Below are 24,571 nucleotides of genomic sequence, written 5' to 3' on the forward strand. Positions count from 1 at the left end.
AATAGAAGAACTTTTAACTTTTTTTTAAAGAATACAAAAGTTTCTTAAAGGACAGCACCTTTAATTTGAATAATATTAATTACTGTGGTTTCTAATTTATGTTCACCACAATTACGGAAGAAGAATAAAAAAATCATACTTTAACGTTTCAAAATTCTGGTTGATTAATCTTATGTTTTAGACAAGATGCAGTACCTATATATATCATGTTTGACACTGGCCCTTGATTTCTGTCCAGGTTCATAGTTTTCAGGTGGCATATAGATAATTGTCCCTCCTTCTGGAGCAGATTTGTTACTTCGTGATTGTGAGAGAGACATCATGCGCCATTTTGATAAACCAAAATCTGCAATCTGCAAAAGAAAAGAGTACATAGCTGAATTTAAGTATTTGCTCTTTAAAAAGCCCAAGAATTGACTCTCTTTGTGTTTAGTCACTGTAGTTAGTTATCACAGGTGTCATATATGTTAATATTTTATTTCTATTTATTCTGCCAGTTTCATACTGAATTAAATTCCAGAGTGCTATGCCCCCAAATTCTTGAAATAATAAATACTGACTTGAAGTTTAGCACACTATTACAAAATTTACAAGGCAATCTAATGGTTTTTGCCTTATATTCTTAATGAATATATACTCAACAGTAATTTTTTATTTTATTTTTTGAACCAGGGATTGAACTCACCCACACACCCAGCCCTATTTTGTATTTTATTTAGAAACAGGGTCTCACTGAGATGCTTAGTGCCTCCCCTTTGCTGAGGCTGGCTTTGAACTCTTGATCCTCCTGTCTCAGCCTCCCGGGCACTGGGATTACAGACATTGTCACCGTGCCTGGCTTAACAGTAATTTTAAGTCAAGTAATTTCATAGCATGTGCTTTCCAAATTCATATATATCTCAGAATTGCTAAGTACATTTCATACAACTGTTATTAGGCATTTTTCACAACTTCGGTTTATATGTTCTCATTCATAATGTCCTAGAAGTCCTTAAATTTTGGAAAAAGTAAAATCTCAATAGTAAAGATTATCATTATATGTCTAATGTTCACTACTAAAAGTGTCATATTTGGTAAAAAATAATATAGCTACCATATAGGCGTATTTAAGACCACAACAATGGGTATTAAGAGAATTATCAATGAATAACATTCTACACATTTTATTTTTATTTTTATTTTTTTTAAAATGGATCAAGCTCCTTGATCCATTTTGAATTAACTTTTGTGCATGGCGAGAGAAAGGGATTCAGTTTCATTTTGTTGCATATGGATTTCCAGTTTTCCCAGCACCATTTGTTGAAGATGCTATCCTTCCTCCATTGCATGCTTTTAGCCCCTTTATCAAATATAAGATAGTTGTAGTTTTGTGGATTGGTTTCTGTGTCCTCTATTCTGTACCATTGGTCCACCTGCCTGTTTTGGTACCAGTACCATGCTGTTTTTGTTACTATTGCTCTGTAGTATAGTTTGAAGTCTGGTATCGCTATACCGCCTGATTCACACTTCCTGCTTAGCATTGTTTTTGCTATTCTGGGTCTCTTATTTTTCCATATGAATTTCATGATTGCTTTCTCTATTTCTACAAGAAATGCCGTTGGGATTTTGATTGGCATTGCATTAAACCTATAGAGAACTTTTGGTAATATCGCCATTTTGATGATGTTAGTTCTGCCTATCCATGAACAGGGTATATTTTTCCATCTTCTAAGATCTTCTTCTATTTCTCTCTTTAGGGTTCTGTAGTTTTCATTGTATAAGTCTTTCACCTCTTTTGTTAGGTTGATTCCCAGGTATTTTATTTTTTTTGAAGATATTGTGAATGGAGTGGTTGTCCTCATTTCCATTTCAGAGGATTTGTCGCTGATATATAGGAATGCCTTTGATTTATGCGTGTTGATTTTATATCCTGCCACTTTGCTGAATTCATTTATTAGCTCTAATAGTTTCTTTGTAGACCCTTTTGGGTCTGCTAGGTATAGAATCATGTCACCTGCAAATAGTGATAATTTAAGTTTTTCTTTTCCTATTTTTATGCCTTTAATTTCTTTCGTCTGTCTAATTGCTCTGGCCAGTGTTTCGAGAACTATGTTGAACAGAAGTGGTGAGAGAGGGCATCCCTGTCTTGTTCCAGATTTTAGAGGGAATGCCTTCAATTTTTCTCAATTCAGAATGATGCTAGCCTGAGGCTTAGCATAGATTGCTTTTATAATATTGAGGTATGTTCCTGTTATCCCTAGTTTTTCTAGAGTTTTGAACATAAAGGGATGCTGTACTTTGTCGAATGCTTTTTCCGCATCTATCGAGATGATCATATGGTTCTTATTTTTAAGTCTATTGATGTGGTGAATAACATTTATTGATTTCCGAATATTGAACCAGCCTTGCATCCCAGGGATGAATCCTACTTGATCATGGAACACAATTTTTTTGATATGTTTTTGTATCCGATTCGCCAGAATTTTATTGAGGATTTTTGCATCTAGGTTCATTAGTGATATTGGTCTGTAGTTTTCTTTCATTGAAGTGTCTTTGTCTGGTTTAGGTATCAGGGTGATGTTGGCCTCGTAGAATGAATTTGGAAGTTCTCCCTCTTTTTCTATTTCCTGAAGTAGCTTGAAAAGTATTGGTATTAGTTCCTCTTTAAAGGTTTTGTAAAACTCTGCTGTATACCCATCCAGTCCTGGGCTTTTCTTAGTTGGTAGTCTTTTGATGGTTTCTTCTATTTCCTCAATTGATATTGGTCTGTTTAGGTTGTCTATATCCTCCTGACTCAATCTGGGCAGATCATATGACTTAAGAAATTTATCGATGCCTTCACTATCTTCTAATTTATTGGAGTATAAGGATTCAAAATAATTTCTGATTATCTTCTGTATTTCTGAAGTGTCTGTTGTGATATTGCCTTTTTCATCCCGTATGCTAGTAATTTGAGTTCTCTCTCTTCTTCTCTTCGCTAGCATGGCTAAGGGTCTGTCGATTTTGTTTATTTTTTCAAAGAACCAACTTTTAGTTTTGTCAATTTTTTCAATTGTTTCTTTTGTTTCGATTTCATTAATTTCAGCTCTGATTTTAATTATTTCTTGCCTTCTACTTCTTTTGCTGTTGTTTTGCTCTTCTTTTTCTAGGATTTTGAGATGAAGTATGAGATCATTTATTTGTTGGTTTTTTCTTTTTTTAAGGAATGAACTCCAAGCAATGAATTTTCCTCTTAGAACTGCTTTCAATGTGTCCCATAGATTCCGATATGTTGTGTCTGTGTTTTCATTTATCTCTAAGAATTTTTTAATTTCCTCCTTGATGTCTTCTATAACCCATTGATCATTCAGTAACCTATTGTTCATTCTCCAAGTGATGTATGCTTTTTCCTTCCTTCTTTTATCGTTGATTTTCAGTTTCATTCCATTATGATCAGATAAGATGCATGGTATTATCTCTACTCCTTTATATTGTCTAAGAGTTGCCCTGTGACATAATATATGATCTATTTTTGAGAAGGATCCATGTGCTGCTGAGAAAAAAGTGTAACTGCTTGATGTTGGGTGGTATATTCTATATATGTCAATTAAGTCTAGGTTATTAATTGTGTTATTGAGTTCTATAGTTTCCTTATTCAACTTTTGTTTGGAAGATCGGTCCAGTGGCGAGAGAGGTGTGTTGAAGTCTCCCATGATTATTGTATGGTGGTCTATTAGACTCTTGAACTTGAGAAGAGTTTGTTTGATGAACATAGCTGCACCACTGTTTGGGGCATATATATTTATGATTGTTATGTCTTGTTGGTGTATGGTTCCCTTAAGCAGTATGTAGTGTCCCTCTTTATCCCTTTTGATTAACTTTGGCTTGAAATCTATTTTATTTGATATGAGTATGGACACTCCTGCTTGTTTCCGAAGTCCATATGAGTGATATGATTTTTCCCAACCTTTCACCTTCAGCCTATGTATGTCTTTTCCTATCAAATGCGTCTCCTGTAGGCAGCATATTGTTGGGTCTTGTTTTGTGATCCATTCTACTAGCCTGTGTCTCTTGATTGGTGAGTTTAAGCCATTAACATTTAGGGTTATTATTGAGATATGGGATGTTCTTCCAGCCATATTTGTTTATTTCTGTTACTAAACATGGTTTGTTTTCCTCTTTGATTATTTTCCCCCCCTTTACTGTCCTACCTCCCACTGTTGGTTTTCATTGTTATTTTCCATTTCCTCTTCCTGTAATGTTTTGGCGAGGATGTTTTGAAGAGATGGTTTTCTAGCTGCGAATTCTTTAAACTTTTGTTTATCGTGGAAGGTTTTAATTTCATCTTCCATCCTGAAGCTTAATTTCGCTGGATACACAATTCTTGGTTGGAACCCATTTTCTTTCAGTGTTTGAAATATGTTATTCCAGGATCTTCTAGCTTTCAGAGTCTGTGTTGAAAGATCAGCTGTTATCCTGATTGGCTTACCCCTAAATGTAATCTGCTTCCTTTCTCTTGTAGCTTTTAAAATTCTCTCCTTATTCTGTATGTTGGGCATCTTCATTATAATGTGTCTAGGTGTGGATCTCTTATGATTTTGCACATTCGGCGTCCTGTAGGCTTCTAGGATTTGGGATTCTGTCTCATTCTTCAAGTCTGGGAAGTTTTCTCGTATTATTTCATTGAATAGACTGCTCATTCCTTTGGTTTGGAGTTCTATACCTTCCCGTATCCCAATGACTCTTATGTTTGGTCTCTTAATGTTATCCCATATTTCTTGGATGTTCTGCTCATGGTTTCTTAACAGTCTTGCTGAGCTGTCTATGTTCTTTTCAAGTTGAAATACTTTGTCTTCATTGTCTGATGTTCTATCTTCTAAGTGTTCTACTCTGCTGGTAGTATTCTCCATTGAGTTTTTAAGCTGGTTTATTGCTTCCTGCATTTCTAGGATTTCTGTTTGTTTGTTTTTTATAACCTCTATCTCCCTGTATAGTTGATCCTTTGCTTCCTGGATTTGTTTGCGTAATTCATTGTCGAAGTGATCTTTCATTGTCTGATTTTGCTGTCTAATGTCTTCCTTCATACTCCAGATCATCTGAAGCATGTATATCCTGAATTCTTTATCTGACATTCCATCTGCTGTAGCTGTTACCTCTTCTAAAGTTGAGTTGACCTGCATTGCTTGTGGTCCTTTCTTTCCTTGTCTTTTCATACTGCTTGCATTTCTTTCTGCTTGGTGAAACTGTTGTGTTTTTGAAATGTTATTTCCCCCTATATATTTATATTGCTCTTGTATAGTTGAAAAGTCTCCCTTGCAGGGTCAGGCAGCGGTCTGCCTACCTTGCAGGCACGGGCAGCGGCTCTGCTCTGCCCCTCCTCCAATTGGTGTGAGGTGTCTACCACGCCTGCGGACCCCTGGGCCTGTTCTGCCGGTCGGTCGCAGGTCTGCCTACCTTGCAGGCGCGGGCAGCGGCTCTGCTCTGCCCTTACTCCAATTGGGGTGACGTGTCTACCACGCCAGCGGGTCGCTGGGCTTATTCCGTGCGCGGAAGGCAGCTCTGCTCTGCCCTTACTCCAATTGGGGTGTCGTGACTACCACGCCGGCAGGTCACTGGGCCTGTTCTGGGCGCGGGCGGCGGATCTGCTCTGCCCCTACTCCAATTGGGGTGACGAGTGTACCACGCCGGCAGGCCACCGGGCCTGATCCGCCGGTCGGTTGCAGGTCTGCCTACCCTGCAGGCGCGGGCGGCGGCTCTGCTCTGCCCTTACTCCAATTGGTGTGACTTGTCTACCACACCCCCGGACCGCTGGGCCTGTTCCGGGCGCGGGCGAAGGCTCTGCTCTGCTTCTACTCCAATTGGGGTGACGTGCCTACCACCCCGGCCGGCCGCTGGGCCTGTTCCACCGGTCGGTCGCAGGTCTGCCTACCTTGCGGGCACGGGCGGCGGCTCTGCTCTGCCCCTACTCCAAATGGGGTGACGTGTCTGTCGCACCGGTAGGCCCCTGGGCCTGTCCCGCTGGTCGGTCGCAGGTCTGCCCACCTTTCGGGCACGGGTGGCGGCTCTGCTCTGCCCCTACTCCAATTGGGGTGTCGTGACTACCACGCCGGCAGGTCGCTGGGCCTGTTCCTGGCGCGGGCGGCGGCTCTGCTCTGCCCCTACTCCAATTGGGGTGACGTGTGTACCACGCCGGCAGGCCACTGGGCCTGATCTGCCGGTCTGTCGCAGGTCTGCCTACCTTGCAGGCGTGGGCGGCGGCTCTGCCCTGCCCCTGCTACCATGCCCGCGGACCGCTGGGCCTGATCTGCAGGTTGGTCGCAGGTCTGCTCACCCTGCGGGCACGTGTGGCGGTTCCGCTCCGCCCCCACTCCAATTGGGGTCACGTGACCACCACACCGGTGGGGCCTGATCCGGGCGTGGGCGAATGCTCTGCTCTGCCTCTACTCCAGTTGGGGTGACGTGTGTACCACCCTGGCAGGCCGCTGGGCCGGACCCGCCAGTCTGTCGCAGGTCTGCTTAACTTGCAGGCGCGGGCGGCGGCTCTGCCCTGCCCCTCCTACCACGCTCGCGTACCACTGGGTCGCAGGTCTGCCCACCTTGTGGGCGCGGGTGGTGGCTCCGCTCCGCCCCCTCTCCAATTGGGGTCACGCGACCACCACGCCGGCGAGCCGCTGGGCCTGCTCCGGACGCGGGCGGCGGCCCGGCTCTTCCCCTCTGGCTCGAAGACAAAGCAAGGGAGACTCGGGTGTCTGTGACTCACCCTCCCTACCAGGAGACCAACTGTTTCTGTCACCGCTGGTATTGATGAAGTTCTCTCCTCCGCTGCTTTCTGATGACATCAGATCTCTGCCATGTTGGTATCCTATGCGAATGGCAGCATTTCGTTCCCTTTGCCGGGTGACCAAAGCAACGGGTGAGTCCCGACTGGCCCTCACAGGCCCCGTCTCAGTCCTGTTGCCACTGCCCACGAAGGCTCGGTTGGTATTTACCTCCACAATACTCAGCAGGACCCGGACGGAGAATCAGTTTCCGCGGGCTCCTTAGCCCTGAGCCAGAGCAGTTCCAGGAGCCGGAACTCGGCCGCTCCGTGCTCGGTGTATGCTCTGACAAGAGCAGGCTCCAAGAAGCAGTTTCCGTGGGTTCTTTAGCACTGAGCCTGAGTAATCTGTCTGCAAGCTGCAGGCGAATGGCAGCCTGAAATTACCTGTTCTATGGCTGAATGAGCTGCGGTCAGTCGAAAACAGGGATGGTGACGTCAGCTCTCCAAGATGGTGGCCGCTGGCCTCCTCTGTGGTCTGACCGGTGTGGAGAACCGAATTGGACCGCTTCCTTCCCCCGTCTCGAACCCAGAATTCAGCACTGAGTACGGTGCTTGCACGGCTGGCAGAAACTGCAGCGCTGTATCCCTGTGTTGCTATCTCCTCGTTTCCCAGCGCGCGCTGCAAACTCTAGCCGCGGGGCAATTTGCTGAATAAGCAGTGTTACCCTCCGTGCGACAAATCTCTCGCGTTTGAGTCCCCGTAGCCGATCCTCATGCGATGGAAATCCTTCCTCCAGGTTCCGGAGCACCCCACTATTGCTGGAAATTCCTAATAAGATAGCCTTTAGCTGTCCTGACTCGTCATTCTCCCACTCAGTGACGCGGCACACGGGGGCAATGCACTCCCCTCGCAGCCATCTTCCACTCTCCTCCTACACATTTTATATATATCCTTTACCGTTTTACTTTAATTGCAAATATTGTGGAGATGTTACATAATACCTTATAATATTTAAAAGGTTCCTTGTTGGTTTTTTTTTTAAAAAAAGGCAAAATGCAAAAAGAAATGATATTTAGTGGACAAAGAATTACGGGAAAACTTTACTTAGAGTTTTATAATGTTTACTTAAGAAATTGACAGGGGGCTGGGGATGTGGCTCAAGCGGTAGCGCGCTCGCCTGGCATGCGTGCGGCCCGGGTTCGATCCTCAGCACCACATACAAACAAAGATGTTGTGTCCGCCTAAAAAAACTAAATAAATAAATAAATAAATAAATATTAAAAAATTCTCTCTCCTCTCTCTCTCTTTAAAGAAAAAAAAAGAAATTGACAGGATGGAATGAGCTGCAACCAGTACATCAGCTGTATTTTGATTATTTAACTCATATATTTACTGGTTTTAAAAGCATTTAGATTTATTTGAGATTAAAAAAAAAGTAGCCTCTCATTACTAGTAGGAAGATAGAATACATGAGTCTTTCATACCTTTAGTATAATAAAAAGGCAAGTATAAGACAAAAAAAGAATAAATTGCAAGAAAACATGGTGTCAACATGTGAAACTCCAACCCTGACTGAGACCTGGGGACTTGGAAGTTCAACTACTAGAGCAGAAAATAAGGACAGAGTTTCCCAACCCCAAACCTGGATCAAGATGGGGAAGGCAAAAGGGGCAACCCAGAGAGAAACACGGAGAAAAAAAGCACAGAAGGCCACTCCCTTAACAACAGCTGGAAAGAAAAGCAGACCAAATTAAAACATGACAGCAGGGTCACTGAGGGAGATCAAAAGTTTAAACAAAATCATAGCCAGAAAGACGTTCAGGACATGACAGCCTTTTTGTGGAGCCCACAACACACTAGTCACCCAAGAAGAAATTAAACATGGCATCTTCCCACCTCTGTACAGCAAAAACTTAAACCAGAGGGAGGGCCTCTGCAGTAGGTTGTCTTAAGAATCCATCTAGAAAGAACTTGTAGAGAAATTGCTACTAGCTGAAGGTGGCTGAAACCCCCTCTCCACTGTGAACATGGTGGAGCAGCAGCATCTGGGGAAAGGCCAGCCTACCCCAGCATACCAGACAGCCTCCACTGGAGCCTTGTTAGTGGGAAAGTAGTGCTGGGAAGCTGATCACAACTGGAAGCTGCCTGTGGGCCAGGCAGCAAAGGAGGAAGAGGTGCCTGAGGCTCCCAACTTGGGGCAGTGGAAGCAGGAATCTAGGCAAACTGACTGAGTCTCTTTACCTAATAGTAGGGACAGTACCCTATGAGTTGTGTTGGCCAGGGTGGATGTTTCTGCACCACAGATTACCCAAAGAGAATCCACAACTACAGGACCTATATTCCAGACAGCCACAGGATCCATGCCATTTTGAGAAGGGTCCTATGGAGGGGAGCAGGTACAAGGTGACCCACAGCAATCAGAGAGAAAGCCCAGAGCCCTGCATCCTGAGTTTCTGCACAGAAAGAGTCAGCAGACACAACATGGCACCCTCTGAACAGCCAGCCTCAGGCCCCAGGGCTGACAAGGAGCACCAGCTAGTGGGAGGTCCATAGCAACTAGCATGGCTCCTGTGTTGCAGCACCCCTGGAGGGATCCAAAGCCAAAGATCATGGATATCTTTTAAAGATCCCAAATCCTGATGAAATCCAAACCAAGACTCAATAAGAATGTCCTTTACCTTGGCATGGTTTACTATAAATAGCTCTAATGTCAACTTTGGTCATACATACATCTCTCATTTTGATAGTTGTTGCCCTAGCAGTCAATACCGTGCTTTCAACCCATTTGACTATATTTCTCGTAATGTTTTAAAGCATTAATTGGAATCATTCTTTGTTTTCCTAGCTCTGGTTTATACTTGCTGTTCTTACCCAGTCCTTTTACCTGCTACTACCTCCAATTCTCCCCTCTATCTTTTTCTTTTATTTATTTTTTAACTTGGTGTGTCTATCATTTCTTTCTTTTTTCTCTCTTTTCCTCAATTTTTCTCTCTTCCCTCATTCAGCCTCTATATAATGTTCTAGCAATTTTACTTTATTTATAAATAAATAATTTTTTTCAACCCATTCCAGAACTTAACTATAAGTTTATACCTGGATTAGAGGACCTGTGGAGCACAATATAAATAAATTTTCATTTTTCATAAGGTTGAATAGTATGTGGCTTTGCTCTGAAGTGACTGTAGTAAATAGGGTTCAGTGTCTTCTCTCAAAGTGGTTCTAATACTGGGAATAGGAGAGTTCACACTCTGAGTTCAAGTATCTATACCTGGATATTCTCCCAGCCTTGGGTTCTTAAGAGAAAGAAGAGCACAAAAAGTCCCTTGTATAAAGGTAGAAGCAATAACCATCCTAATAAATAGATGGGTAGATACGGAAGAAGTATGAAAAACCAAGGGAACAAACCACTTCAAATAGCCCATAACATTTCAACAACTGATTCCACTGACACCACAGTGGAGGAAATGTTAAAGAAAGAAGTAAAAAAGTTCATAGGTAAAATGTTCAATGAGATAAAAGAAAATATGAGAAGTAAAATTAGGGAAAAAATACAGGAGGTGAAAGATCATTTCAATAAAGAGAGAGTCTTTGAAAAAAGACGAACAGTGTCCTATAAATGAAAGATTCAATAAATCAAATTAAAAAATTCAATGCAAAGCATCACCAATAGATAAGACCACTTTGAAGACAGATATTCAGGCCGAGAAGACAAAGTATATAAAAAAGTATATATCCAAATCTTAGGAATGAAATGGAAATCCAAATATAAGACACATACTGAACTCCAGATAGGAAAGACCAAAAGAGATCCTTTCTAAGACTCATCTATACCAAGTAAGGACAGAATTTTAAAAGTCACAAGAGAAAAACAGGAGGTCATATTTGGATTTCAACTGATTTCTCAAATCAAATCCTCAAAGCCAGGAAGGCTTAGACTAATACATACAAAGCTGTGAAAGAAAATGGGTGCCAACCATAATTACTATATCCAACAAAAGCATCCTTCAGAATTTAATATGAAGTAAAAACTTTCCATGATAAGCAGAAACTAAAAGAATTCATAACCACTAAGACTTTATTACAAAACATATTCAATGAAATATTCATGCAAAAGCAATAAAAAATAAAAATGAAAATCAGCGTCTGGGTGAACTGCATTAGAAAAATAGTTAATTAAAGGAAAATTAAGTCCAAATTAAGCATTAGAAATAAATCAAATTGGCAAGAGATAAAAAAAATCACCTCTGTATAGCAACACTGAATGTAAATGGCCTAAACTCTTCAATTAAAAGACATAGATTGGCATACTGGTTTAAAAAGAAGACCCAAAAATATGTTGTTTACAAGAGACTTAAGTTACAGATGAATACATCCACAGACTGGTAAAAGGATGGGAAAATATATACCATGAAAATGTGTCAAAGTGGACATCAAGCCAAAATTATCAGAAGAAATAAAGATGGTCCTGTCATAGGGCTAAGGGAACAAGAAGATACAGTGATTATAGGTCTTTATTCCCTAAAACAATGGTGCATCTATGTACATAAAATAAACTCTTCTCAATATAAAGAATGAAACAGGCCACAATACAATAATACTGGGTGATTTCAACACACCTCTCTTAATACTAGATAGATCATCCATACATAAACCAAATTAAGATTCTTCAGAACTAAAAAAGTACTCTTAATCAAATGAACCTAATTGACATCTACAGAATATTTCATCCATTGACAACTGAATTCACTTTCTTCTCACAGCACGTGAAACGTTCTCTAAAATAGGTCATATTCTAGGATGCAAAGCAAATCTTAGCAAATAATAATAAAAAACCTCCAGATAATCAATCAGATCATAATGCAATGAAATGAGAAATAAGATAAAAACCAGGAACCACTCTTAACACATGGAGATGATACTAATTTTCTAAATGATGAATAGATAGCAGAAAAAATCAGGGGAGAAATAAAAAAAAAATCTTAGAACACAAATGAGAACAGTGATACAACACACCAAAATCTCTGGGGCAATGGTAAAGGCAGTTTTAAGAGGAAGGTTTATAGAACTGAGTTCCTACATTAAATAAATAGGAAGATACCAAAATAAATAATCCAATGTTACATCTCAAGGCCTGGAACAAACTTACACCAAAAGCAGAAGACAGGAAATAATTAAAATCAGAGCCAAAAATCATTGAAATTGAGAATAAAAAAAAAAGGACCAAATAAAAAATTAATGAAGCAGAGTTCTTTTCTTTGAAAGGATGAACAAGATTGATAAACCTTAGTCAAACTAACCAAAAGAAAGACAGAAGACCCAAATTAACAAATTAGAGACAAAAAAGATATATCATTACTACTAAATCCAGAGGATCACTAGAAACTATTTGTAAATTTATATGCCAACAAGTAATGAAATCTAAGACACTGACAAATTCCTAGAGATATATGACCTACCCAGGTTGAACCATGAGGATATAGAAAACTTAAACACATCAATATCAAGTTAAAAAAAAATTGAAGTACTTAGTAAAAGTCTTCCAACAAAGAAAGTCCCAGGACCAAATGAATTCTCAGCTGAGGATGTCTACCAGACATTTAAAGAAGACATAATATCAGTCCTTTTCAAATTATTTCTTTAAATAGAAAAGGAGGGAACACTGTCAGGTTCATTCTTTGATGCCAGTATCTCTCTGATACCCCAAACAGATACATCAAGAAACAAAAACTTCAGGCCAATATCTTTGATGAACATAGATGCAAAAATTCTTAATAAAATACTGGTGAACTGCATTCAAAACCATATTAAGGAGATAGTGCACCATGATCAAGTGGGTTTCATTCCAGAGAAGCAATTTGGTTTAACACAGGCAAATCAATAAATGTAATTCACCACATAATTAACAGTTAATGATAAGAATCACATGATTATCTCAATAGATGATGAAAAAGCATTTCACAAAATACAGCACCCCTTCATGTTTAAAACATTAGAGAAACTGGGGCTAGAAGGAACTTACCTCAACATTGTAAAGTCTACATATGATAAACCCAAGGTCAACATCATACTGAAAAACTGAAACCAATTTCTCCAAAAACAGGAAGAAGACAAGGACATCCACTCACACCACTCCTATTCAACATAGTTCTTAAAATTCTAGCCAGAGCTATTAGGCAAGAGAATGAAATTAAAGGGGGTCTAAATAGGAAAAGAAGAAGTAAAATTATCTCTGTTTGCTGATCAAATAAATAAAATAAAACCAAAAAAACTCCACCAGAGGATATCAAGAGCTGATAAAAAAAATTAGTAATGTAGCAGGATACAAGATCAATTTACATAAATCAATTGCTTTCCTAAACTCCAATAATAAATCTGTTGAAAAAGAAATTAGTAAAACTATCCCATTCACAATAACCTCAAAACAAACAAACAAACAAACTTGGGAATTAATCTAACAAAGGAGATGAAAACCTGTGTAATGGAAACTATAGAAAAATGAAGAAAGAAATTGGAGAAAACCTAACAAGATAGAAAGATCTCCCCTGTTCTTGCATAGGCAGAATTTAATATTGTCAAAATGGCCATACTATCAAAAGTCTCATCCACATTCAGTGTAGTTCCCATCAAATAAAACACCAAAGACATTCGTCATAGAACTAGAAAAAAACAGTTCTAAAATTCATTTGAAAGAATAAGAAACCCTAAATAGCCAAAGTAATCCTGAGCAAGAAGGGTAATTCTGGAGGGATCACAATACCAGACCTCAAATTATACTACAGAGCTACTGTAACAAAACCAGCATGGTACTGGCACCAAAGGAGACACAGAGACCAAAGGAATAGAAGACACACAGATAAATCCACATATTTATAGTCATCTGATACTTGATGAAGGTGCCAAAACCACATACTGGAGAAAAGATAGCTTTCTTAACAAATGGTGCTGGGAAAACTGAATATCCACATGTACAAGAAGGAAACCTGACCCCTATTTCTCACCCTGCACAAAAGTCAACTCAAAGTAGATCAAAGACCTAGGATTTAGACCCCAAACTCTGCAACTGCTTGAAGAAAATGAAGGCTCAACACTGCAACACAATGGCATAGGCAATGATTTCCTTAATAAGACTTAAAACAAAAGAAATAAAATCAAGAATCAATAAGTGGGCCAGTGTCAAATTAAAAAGATTCTGCACAGAAAAGGAAGTGATTAAGTGTGAAGAAAGAGCCAATACAAAGGGAGATAGTCTTTGCCACCTATTCTTTTGGGCATTAATATCAGAATATACAAAGAACTTAAAAGACTTACACACACACACACAAAAAAAAAAAAAAACCCAAATAATATAATTAATAAACAGACAAAATATCTAAATAGATATTTCTCAAAGGAAGAAATATAAATGGCCAATAAATATATGAAAAAATGTTAACCATCTCTAGCAATCAGAGAGATGCAAATCAAACCACATTGAGATTGCACCTCACGCCAGTCAGAACGGCAATCATCAAGAATACAAATAATAAAAAAGCTGGTGGGAAAAAGGCCCACCCATACGTTATTGGTGGGACTGCAAATTATTGCAACCGTCTGGAAAGCAGTATGTAGATTCAACACAAAACAAAAAACCAGGAGTGGACTACCATATGATTCAGCTATCCACTCTTCAGTATATAACCAAAATATCTAAAATCACCAAATAATATAATGGATGCAACCCCATCAATGTTTATAGCAGCACAATTCACAAAAGCCAAGCTATGCAAACAACCCAGGTGCTGACGGAGAGACGAATGGATAAAGGAAATATGGAATATATAAACAATGGAGTCCTAACTCAGCCATAAAAAAGAATGAAATTATGGTATTTTCCAGTTAATGGATGGAACTGGAGATCATTATGCTAAGTGAAATAAGCCAGACCCAGAAAGTCAAAGGCTGAATGTTTTCTCTGATAGGTGGAAGCTAGATCAAAATAAGAGGGAAAGGGGGAAAGAGGAGAAAAGTGGGAGTATGAAATTCCATGAAAAATAGAAGTCAGGGGAGAAGAAGAATAGGATTGATGGGAAGGGAGGAGGGAAGGAAAAAGGAAGAATGGTGGAATCAACCTGACCTAACTTTCCTAGGTACCTATATAAATATACCAAAGTGAATCTCACCTTCATGTATATCGACAAGGATTAATTTAAAAAATTATTAAGTAGAAGAAAGATCAGCAGAGTAGAGGTAAGGGGTCAGGGAGAGAGAGGAAAAGAAGAAAAGGGAAAGTATTGGGGACTGATTCAGAGCAGATTATATTCCATGCTCTTCAATTATATCAAAATGAACCCTAATATTATGTATAACTAAAACGAACTAATAAAAATTAATATGTGTGGGGGTGGTGGGAAAGAGGGAGGAAGGAAGGGAAGGAGAGAGAAAATGTGGGTTCTGGAGCCTAGATTAAATTTTTATTCCCATTCTACTGCTTTATTATTTGTGTGACCTTTAGGAAGTTGTTTGATTTCTCTATGCCTAGAATACCCAACCCTAAACTGGGGATAATTTACCTCATAGGGGTATATTGAGAAAATTAAATGAGTTATTCTAAGTAAAGCATTCAGAATAATATCTGACATATAATATGTGATCTATATATGTTGGTTACCATTATTAATATTTTGAAGTCAGGAAGTTTCTAAATAAAGATTGCTGTCATTCACATAATACCAACAAAATCAGAACAAAGTTTTAGGGCCTTGAATCAAATCACAATTGAGGAGCGAGGACTCTAAATATCACCTTCTCTACTTGCCACTTCTGTACTTGCCCTCTACCTACCATCTAAAAAGTAAAAACCGTTCTCTAGTTGCATATCTGCTAGGATAACAAAGCATTACTATGGCATAGTTTATTTTTGTGCTATAATTAAAATTGCTAAAAAAAAAAAAAATGCAGTATGTGGTCTCACCTTACACCTGAACCGTAATTTCCAAACAACTGGGGGCTAACTTCTCTTGAATGCAATGCTAGAGAAAACACATTCCTGGTCTTGCTTCTGTATGTGCTCCTTTTACTTTACATTGGACATTCATCTTTGTGCTTTCAAATGTGGTTGAGAACCTCCTTAATAAGAATTCTTTCTATTAGATGATTTAGTCTGGTTTTCACATCAACCATACTTTTCCCTTTTCTCTGTTACAAATAATATGTTATAAGTAAGATAAAATTCACTATATCTTGGTCTTCAGTAGACAAGAACATTGGGAAGGGGAGAATGAATGGAAGAAATAATTATATAATTTTTGAAGGACTTGAGAAACAATGAAGATTGAGAATAGGAACTTTCTTATTTGAGACAAGATCTTTACAGGTATTTCAAAGCTAAAGGCTCTTTAATGGAAAAGATGATAGAAAGATTTGAAGATATTAAAATATACTATCCACAAAAATCATCCATGATCCCATCACCCTACTAGAATACTTTCATTTTAGGGAAGGAGAGCATGGGAGAAAGATTATTTCTAGATAGGGAAGAGGGGTGGGAGGGAAAAGGAGGGGGAAGGGGAATAGCAAGGATGATGGAAGGTGATGGTCATCATTATACAAAATACATGTATGAAGATGTGAATGTCAACATACCTTATATACAAACAGAGATATGATAAACTGTGGTATAAAGGTGTATTAAGAATGGTAATACAAAAAAAAAGAGTTCATGTATAATGGCATAATTTGGTGTGAACATACTTTATATACAGAGTCACAAAAAATCGTGCTGTGAATGGATAATTATGAATGTAATACATTCCACTATTGTCATGTATGTAAAAATAAAAAATAAATAAAAATACTATTCATATCTGAATACCTATAAAATTACTGTCTCCAAGAAATTGTGAAGAACAATAAGCACTCTGGTTTCCACACAAGATTGATATGACAGCAGAGAAAGCTGTGAAATGGTACATATAATTATTTTCTTTTCAAGGAAGCTTAACACTGGTTTCTCTCTTTCTGGGATGTATTTGTAGACACTAAGCAGACACAGAGAAGTCTCAACTGCCCTTAAGTGGTTGTAAATGTTTTTCTGTTAGGTACTATGTTTCTACTTAGAATTCCAGTAAGAAAATTTGCTTCAAAAAATGGTAGCAAGGTATTAATTTCAATTTAATTTTATTATCTATCTTAAAGATTTTTTGTAATTCATTTAAAGGCCCTACAAACTGGTAGGTTGATTAAAAAACTATGACTTCTTCATGAGACCCTGATGAACTTTGATTTTTAAAGGATATTCATAAAGAAAAGGTAGAGATACATAGGAATGCATATAAAAGAGTATATGTTCTTTTGTATAAAAGAGAAATTTATAAGAAAAATATTTATAAGAAAAATAATAATTTATGAGAAAAATATCAGAAAGTTCAGAGTACTATTTATGCTAAAACAAAAACTATAAAAAATTCACAAAACCAATAATATTTAAAACACTCATGGCACAGAAGGACCAATGGTACCCTATTGATGGATGAAAAAGAAAAAGTGGAGGACATAAACTTCTGTCTTATCAGGTTTATGGACTATAATAAAGGAAACCAAGTTGCAAGAGGTTGAAAGGTACAAGGATGTTTATAATTTAAAGTTGAGAAAACCTACAAATACTTCCACAGTGCTATTAGTGTTCTTCTGAGACAGAATAAAGAGAAAATATAGCATATTTAAAGTGTTAGCATCAAACACTTGCGTAGAAGAGAGTAAAGGAGAGGTTACTACAGACTAAGAAGAGCAGGGGACAAGGGTAAATAGAGTGCCACAATACAGTCAGACAGAAAAAAATCAGTTCTGTGTTTTAATAGCACAACAGGGTAAACGTAAACTACAATAATTTAGGAAATATTTTAAAATAACTAGAGGATTCTGAAAGTCCTCAACACATAGAAATGATATATGTTTGAGAAGATGGAAATAACCATGACTTGAACATTACACACTATATACATGTACTGAATCATCATCCCATAGATATTAAAAATATTGTCAATTAATAATTAAAAACAAAAAAGAAAAGTAAATGTCAGCCTAACTTTAAAAAAATGATGATTTTACAAATCTACATACCTAGTAGGATATTGTCAGTAAATCTTGGTTTAAAAAAGTTTAGAAAATTTCACAAAAGTTCATCTTCAGGACCAAAATTTAAGGGAGATTCAAACAAACAGATGCATCTAAGTAGCACTAGGGATTAAAACCAATGTAATAAAAAAATTTGCAGGAGGAACTAAGGATATTTAGCAGGAAGAAGGACAAAATCTATGGGCATGTGAGGAGCGGAAGAATCATAGCTATATTCAAATATTGGAAGGGCTGATATATGTAAGTAGATTGGGTTTATTCAGTTTGAACAAAGAGGTAAAGTAGGACAGATGGGTGAAGGTAACAGGGAAGGGATTTTGATTTTTGACTGATAATATAAGAAAATATCAGTCACTAAGTAAGGATGTTAAGTCTCCTTCATAGCATAGTTGTCTTGGGAAACAAGGTCTGCTACAAATGGATTCAGAGAACTGAATGCTGTGTAGAAGCTTTCTTTTCTTTCTCACTTCCCCTACTACTTTATTCCAGAGAAAGGAAGTGTCTTAAATAAAGAATGCTTTGTTCACTTAATTTTTCTCATCATTTTATGTCACATTTCTTTTCTTTTTTCCTGGTACTGGGGATTGCTTTATGGCTAAGCTACATCCTTTTTTTTTTGCACTTTGAGACAAGGTCTAAGTTACCCATGCTGGCCTTGAACTTGTGATCTTTCTGCCTTAGTCAATATAGTCATTGAGATTACAGATATGCACCACCACTCCTGGCCTTGTGTTAATTTTTCTATTGCATCAACTTCTCTATTATTAATTTGTTTGAACATTTTTGATGCTTATGCTAATCTTCTGGTTATGTTATTGAAAAAGTATAGAAAAATAATATGGAAAAATAAATTTTGTTGCATTCAGTATTGGCAACTACTTTTGATTTGCTGTCATTAGTTAGATGTAGGGTAACTAAAATCACTACATGAGTGCTGTTAGTACCTAAGCCTTACACTTCATACGAAAATAAAATAAAAATAGATCATAGATTTTGACGTAAACATAAAACTACAAAATCTTTAGATGATATCTAGAAGGAGAATACCAGTACCTAGAGCTTGGTGAAGAATGCTTTAGATTTGATGCAAAAGCATGATACATACAGGATAAAAGTGATAAACTGGATTAAAAGTTCTACTGTGAAAGGCTCTATTGAAAGGATGAAAAGACAAACCATGGATTAGGAGGAAATTTTTGAAAACTGCAAGGACTTGTATCTAAATCTAAATCTATACAGAATTCTCAACACTGAACAATAAAAGCCAAAAACTCCAATTAGGAAATGGGCGTATGATATGAAAAGACATTACACTAAAGAGGTTAAAGAGGTGGTAAATAAGCAAAAGAAAAAGTGTTCAACATAATTAGCTATTAGGAAAATATAAATTAATATAGACATATGAATAGCTAAATAAAAAACAGTGATAATACCAAGTGCTGGTGAGGATGTGGAAAAGCTGGGTCTCTCACACATTGTTGGTGGAAGGTAAAATGGTACAGCCACTCTGGAAAATAGTTTGATAGTTTCTTAAAATACACACACCCTTACCATATGACTGAGAAGTTGCACTCTTAAGCATTTACCCTTGAGGAATGAAGACCTATTTAGTCGTAAACCTGTAGAGGACTATCCATGGCAGCCTTTTAACTGCCAAAAACATGGTAAAAACTCGATAGTCCCTCATTGAATGTCTAAATACCTGCAGTATATCCACACCACAGTATACCATTAATTAACAGCAATCAACTGCTGATACAAAGAACAGTTTGAATAATACAAGGCTATTATGTTCAGTGAACAAAACCAATCTCAAAGTATAGATACTTTATAATTTCATTTTTACAGTATTTTCAAAATTATGGAAATATAGATGGAAGATAGATTAGGGATTATCAGGAATATGTGATGGTGAGTGGGATGAAGTGGGTATAATTATAAAACGGTAGCTTGACAAATACCTTTGTGGTGATGGAATAAGTGCTACACACCCTGATTCTGTGATGGTTATGCAATTATACACATGATAATGTCACATAAAGACATATACACATTGTATCAATTCCTATCAAATTCTTGGGTCTTGAAGCTGTATATTGTTATGTGTTATGTAACATGGAAACTGGGTGAAAGGTACATGAGATCTCTTTGCAACTTACCATGAATCTACAATTTCAAGATACAAAGTAAAAAATAAGAAGATATTCATCACAGTTTCACTTAAGAAACATGATGAAAGCATTTTGTGCCATAATTCTACTTATTTCTGAAGCTGAGGGATAAATAAGTCACTACAGTAGGAAGAAGGGGAACTCAACATAGGAACTAGGGATATGGAAAAGGTATTAAATTGACTAGGTGGAAGAAATAACTAAAAAGATTTTTAAAACAGATAAACTTAAAAAAAATAATTACCTTAACATGAAATTCACTGTCCAACAAGATATTTTGAGTCTTCAAGTCATGATGAAGTAGAGGAGGATTCATATTATGCAGGTAATTTACACCAAGTGCGATTTCATGCAGGATGCGGAATCTTAATGGCCAAGGAACATCAGGATATTCAATTTTCTTTATATATATATGAAAAGGAAAAAAAAAAGAAAATTAGCATCCAAACTTCTCTCCATTTCACACTTAGGAAATTAAATCCACGAGAAAAAAATACTGTGAACTAAGGTCAAGACATATGCTCATTTTCATATGATAGCATCAATTTGATATTGTTTAATGTTCTTACTTTCCTTACTTTTTAGAGAAAATAATAATCTTATAGCATTTATATTACCTTAATTTATATGCAGTCACATGGTATTGTTTTTTTTTGTTTTTCAAGTAACATGGCTCTCAATTATTTTCTACCACTTATAGCCAGATTCATATTCCTGCACCTATATCCACTATCCCATTCTGATTTAGTAACTTGTGCACTGGCAAGCACACACACAGAAAATTACACTTGATTTGTTTCTGATATATACCAATTCATTCAAAATTTACATTTTTGAGAACTATATTGAATAGAAGTGGTGAGAGAGGGCATCCCTGTCTTGTTCCAGATTTTAGCGGGAATGCCTTCAATTTTTCTCCATTCAGAATGATGCTAGCCTGAGGCTTAGCATAGATAGCTTTTACAATGTCGAGGTAAGTTCCTGTTATCCCTAGTTTTTCTAATGTTTTGAACATAAAGGGATGCTGTACTTTGTCGAATGCTTTTTCTGCATCTATCGAGATGATCATATGGTTCTTATCTTTAAGTCTATTGATGTGGTGAATAACATTTATTGATTTCCGTATATTGAACCATCCTTGCATCCCAGGGATGAATCCTACTTGATCATGGTGCACAATTTTTTTGATGTGCCTTTGTATCCGATTAGCCAGAATTTTATTGAGGATTTGTGCATCTGGGTTCATCAGAGATATTGGTATGTAGTTTTCTTTCTTTGAGGTGTCTTTGTCTGGTTTCGGAATCAGGGTGATGTTGGCCTCATAGAATGAATTTGGCAGAGCTCCCTCTTTTTCTATTTCCTGAAATAACTTGAAAAGTATTGGTATTAATTCTTCTTTAAAGGTTTTGTAAAACTCCACTGTATACCCATCCGGTCCTGGGTTTTTCTTGGTTGGTAGTCTTTTGATTGCTTCTTCTATTTCATCCATTGATATTGGTCTGTTTAAGTTGTGAGTATCCTCCTGACTCAGTCTGGGCAAATCACACTTCTATTCAATATAGTTCTCGAAACACTGGCCAGAGCAATTAGATAGACGAAAGAAATTAAAGGTATAAAAGTAGGAAAAGAAGAACTTAAATTATCACTATTTGCGGACAACAGGATTCTATACCTAGAAGACCCAAAAGGGTCTACAAAAAAACTACTAGAACTAATAAATGAATTCAGCAAAGTGGCAGGATATAAAATCAACATGCATAAATCAAAGGCATTTCTGTATATCAGCAACAAAACTTCTGAAACGGAAATGAGGAAAAACACTCCATTCACAATATCCTCAAAAAAAATAAAATACTTGGGAATCAACCTAACAAAAGAGGTGAAAGATTTATACAATGAAAACTACAGAACCCTAAAAAGAGAAGTAGAAAAAGATCTTAGAAGATGGAAAAATATACCCTGTTCATGGATAGGCAGAACTAACATCATCAAAATGGCGATATTACCAAAAGTTCTCTATAGGTTTAATGCAATGCCAATCAAAATCCCAACGGCATTTCTTGTAGAAATAGAGAAAGCAATCATGAAATTCATATGGAAAAATAAAAGACCCAGAATAGCAAAAGCAATTCTAAGCAGGAAGTGTGAATCAGGCGGTATAGTGATACCAGATTTCAAACTATATTACAGAGCAATAGTAACAAAAACAGCATGGTACTGGTACCAAAACAGGCAGGTGGGCCAATGGTACAGAATAGAGGACACAGAGACTTATCCACAAAGCTACAACTATCTTATATTTGATAAAGGAGCTAAAAGCATGCAATGGAGGAAGGATAGCATCTTCAACAAATGGTGTTGGGAAAACTGGAAATCCATATGCAACAAAATGAAACTGAATCCCCTCCTCTCGCCATGCACAAAAGATAACTCAAAGTGGATCAAGGAGCTAGATATCAAATCAGAGACTCTGCGTCTGATAGAAGAAAAAGCTGGCTCCGATCTACATATTGTGGGGTCAGGCTCCAAATTCCTTAATAGGACACCCATAGCACAAGAGTTAATAACAAGAATCAACAAATGGGACTTACTTAAACTGAAAAGTTTTTTCTCAGCAAGAGAAACAATAAGAGAGGTAAATAGGGAGCCTACATCATGGGAACAAATTTTTACTCCTCACACTTCAGACAGAGCCCTAATATCCAGAGTATACAAAGAACTCAAAAAATTAGACAATAAGATAACAAATAACCCAATCAACAAATGGGCCAAGGACCTGAACAGACACTTCTCAGAGGAGGACATACAATCAATCAACAAGTACATGAAAAAATGCTCACCATCTCTAGCAGTCAGAGAAATGCAAATCAAAACCACCCTAAGATACCATCTCACTCCAGTAAGATTGGCAGCCATTATGAAGTCAAACAACAACAAGTGCTGGAGAGGATGTGGGGAAAAGGGTACTCTTGTACATTGCTGGTGGGACTGCAAACTGGTGCGGCCAATTTGGAAAGCAGTATGGAGATTCTTGGGAAAGCTGGGAATGGAACCACCATTTGACCCAGCTATTCCTCTTCTTGGACTATTCCCTAAAGACCTTAAAAGAGCGTACTACAGGGATACTGCCACATCGATGTTCATAGCAGCACAATTCACAATTGCTATACTGTGGAACCAACCCAGATGCCCTTCAATAGATGAATGGATAAAAAAAATGTGGCATTTATACACAATGGAGTATTACGCAGCACTAAAAAATGACAAAATCATGGAATTTGCAGGGAAATGGATGGCACTAGAGCAGATTATGCTTAGTGAAGCTAGCCAATCCCTAAAAAACAAATACCAAACGTCTTCTTTGATATAATGAGAGCAACTAAGAATAGAGCAGGGAGGAAGAGCAGGAAGAGAAGATTAACATTAAACAGAGACATGAGGTGGGAGGGAAAGGGAGAGAAAAGGGAAATTGCATGGTAATGGAGGGAGACCCTCATTGTTATACAAAATTACATATAAGAGGTTGTGAGGGGAATGGGAAAATAAACAAGGAGAGAAATGAATTATAGTAGATGGGGTAGAGAGAGAAGATGGGAGGGGAGGGGAGGGGGGGATAGTAGAGGATAGGAAAGGTAGCAGAATACAACAGTTACTAATAGGGCATTATGTAAAAATGTGGATGTGTAACCGATGTGATTCTGCAATCTGTATTTGGGGTAAAATTGGGAGTTCATAACCAACTTGAATCTAATGTATGAAATATGATATGTCAAGAGCTTTGTAATGTTTTGAACAACCAATAAAAAAATTACATTTTAATTTTCTACTAGTATAAAACCACACTTCATCATAATAATCTTTGCATCAATTGAAAATTATGACCATGTTATATTTTTTGCATATTAAGCATTAATATCTCATACTTTATATCATAATTTATATTCCCTCTTGAAAAATTAACCTTTGAGAGTTTTCTTTTTGTGAAGGAGACAAAGATCATTTTTGTTTCTAAACCTATGTAAAGACACATTTGGAATTTGTTTTATATTTCCTGATATTTATAACTGCGATATCTATATGAGCTTCCTTAAAATAAGTATTTTCTGAACATACCTGTCTGTCATAAAGTTTCTGAGAAGAATGAACATACTCAGAAAAATCAAATAATTCGGGAAGATTGACAATGAATCATCAGGCACACACTGCTTGGTACACTTTTTCCAAGTGCTATGAAAAAATCTGCTGCTACTGAAAGTTCAAAACTGTTCTTGAGAATTCTTTCTTCGGACCTTTTGTGATCATTAGTTACAATTTAGAAAACTAAAAGACATCTAAAACACTACTTTCTCTGGGATACACATGGCCCTATCCCTTGGAGTAAATGACTTTTAATCTGTAAAAAGGGAAATTTTTCTAAAAATTATGCAGTTTAAAGTAATAACCAGGCCTCCCAACAGCATAGTGTTTGCTGTATGAAGGCTTTTGGGCATGAACACAGGTGGAGGGCACTCATTCTAAATTTATACTCCCCGCCAGGAATTAGCAATACCCAGAATTTATAGGGGGCTC

At 37.5% G+C, this 24,571-nt stretch overlaps 1 protein-coding gene across 1 annotated transcript in view; it reads right to left on the reverse strand.

Moving 5' to 3' along the window:
- The window catches only part of Ripk2 (receptor interacting serine/threonine kinase 2), a 46,786-nt gene that overhangs the window by 15,662 nt on the left and 6,553 nt on the right, over positions 1–24,571 (reverse strand). The window contains exons 3-4 of the mRNA XM_027950826.2: positions 20,247–20,402; positions 196–353 (exon numbers count right to left, since the gene is read on the reverse strand). Coding sequence (XP_027806627.1) covers positions 196–353; positions 20,247–20,402 — 314 coding nt within the window. The remainder of the gene's footprint in view (positions 1–195; positions 354–20,246; positions 20,403–24,571) is intronic.

This window comes from Marmota flaviventris, chromosome 15 (genome assembly GCF_047511675.1).
Source record: "Marmota flaviventris isolate mMarFla1 chromosome 15, mMarFla1.hap1, whole genome shotgun sequence".
Lineage (NCBI taxonomy): Eukaryota > Metazoa > Chordata > Mammalia > Rodentia > Sciuridae > Marmota > Marmota flaviventris.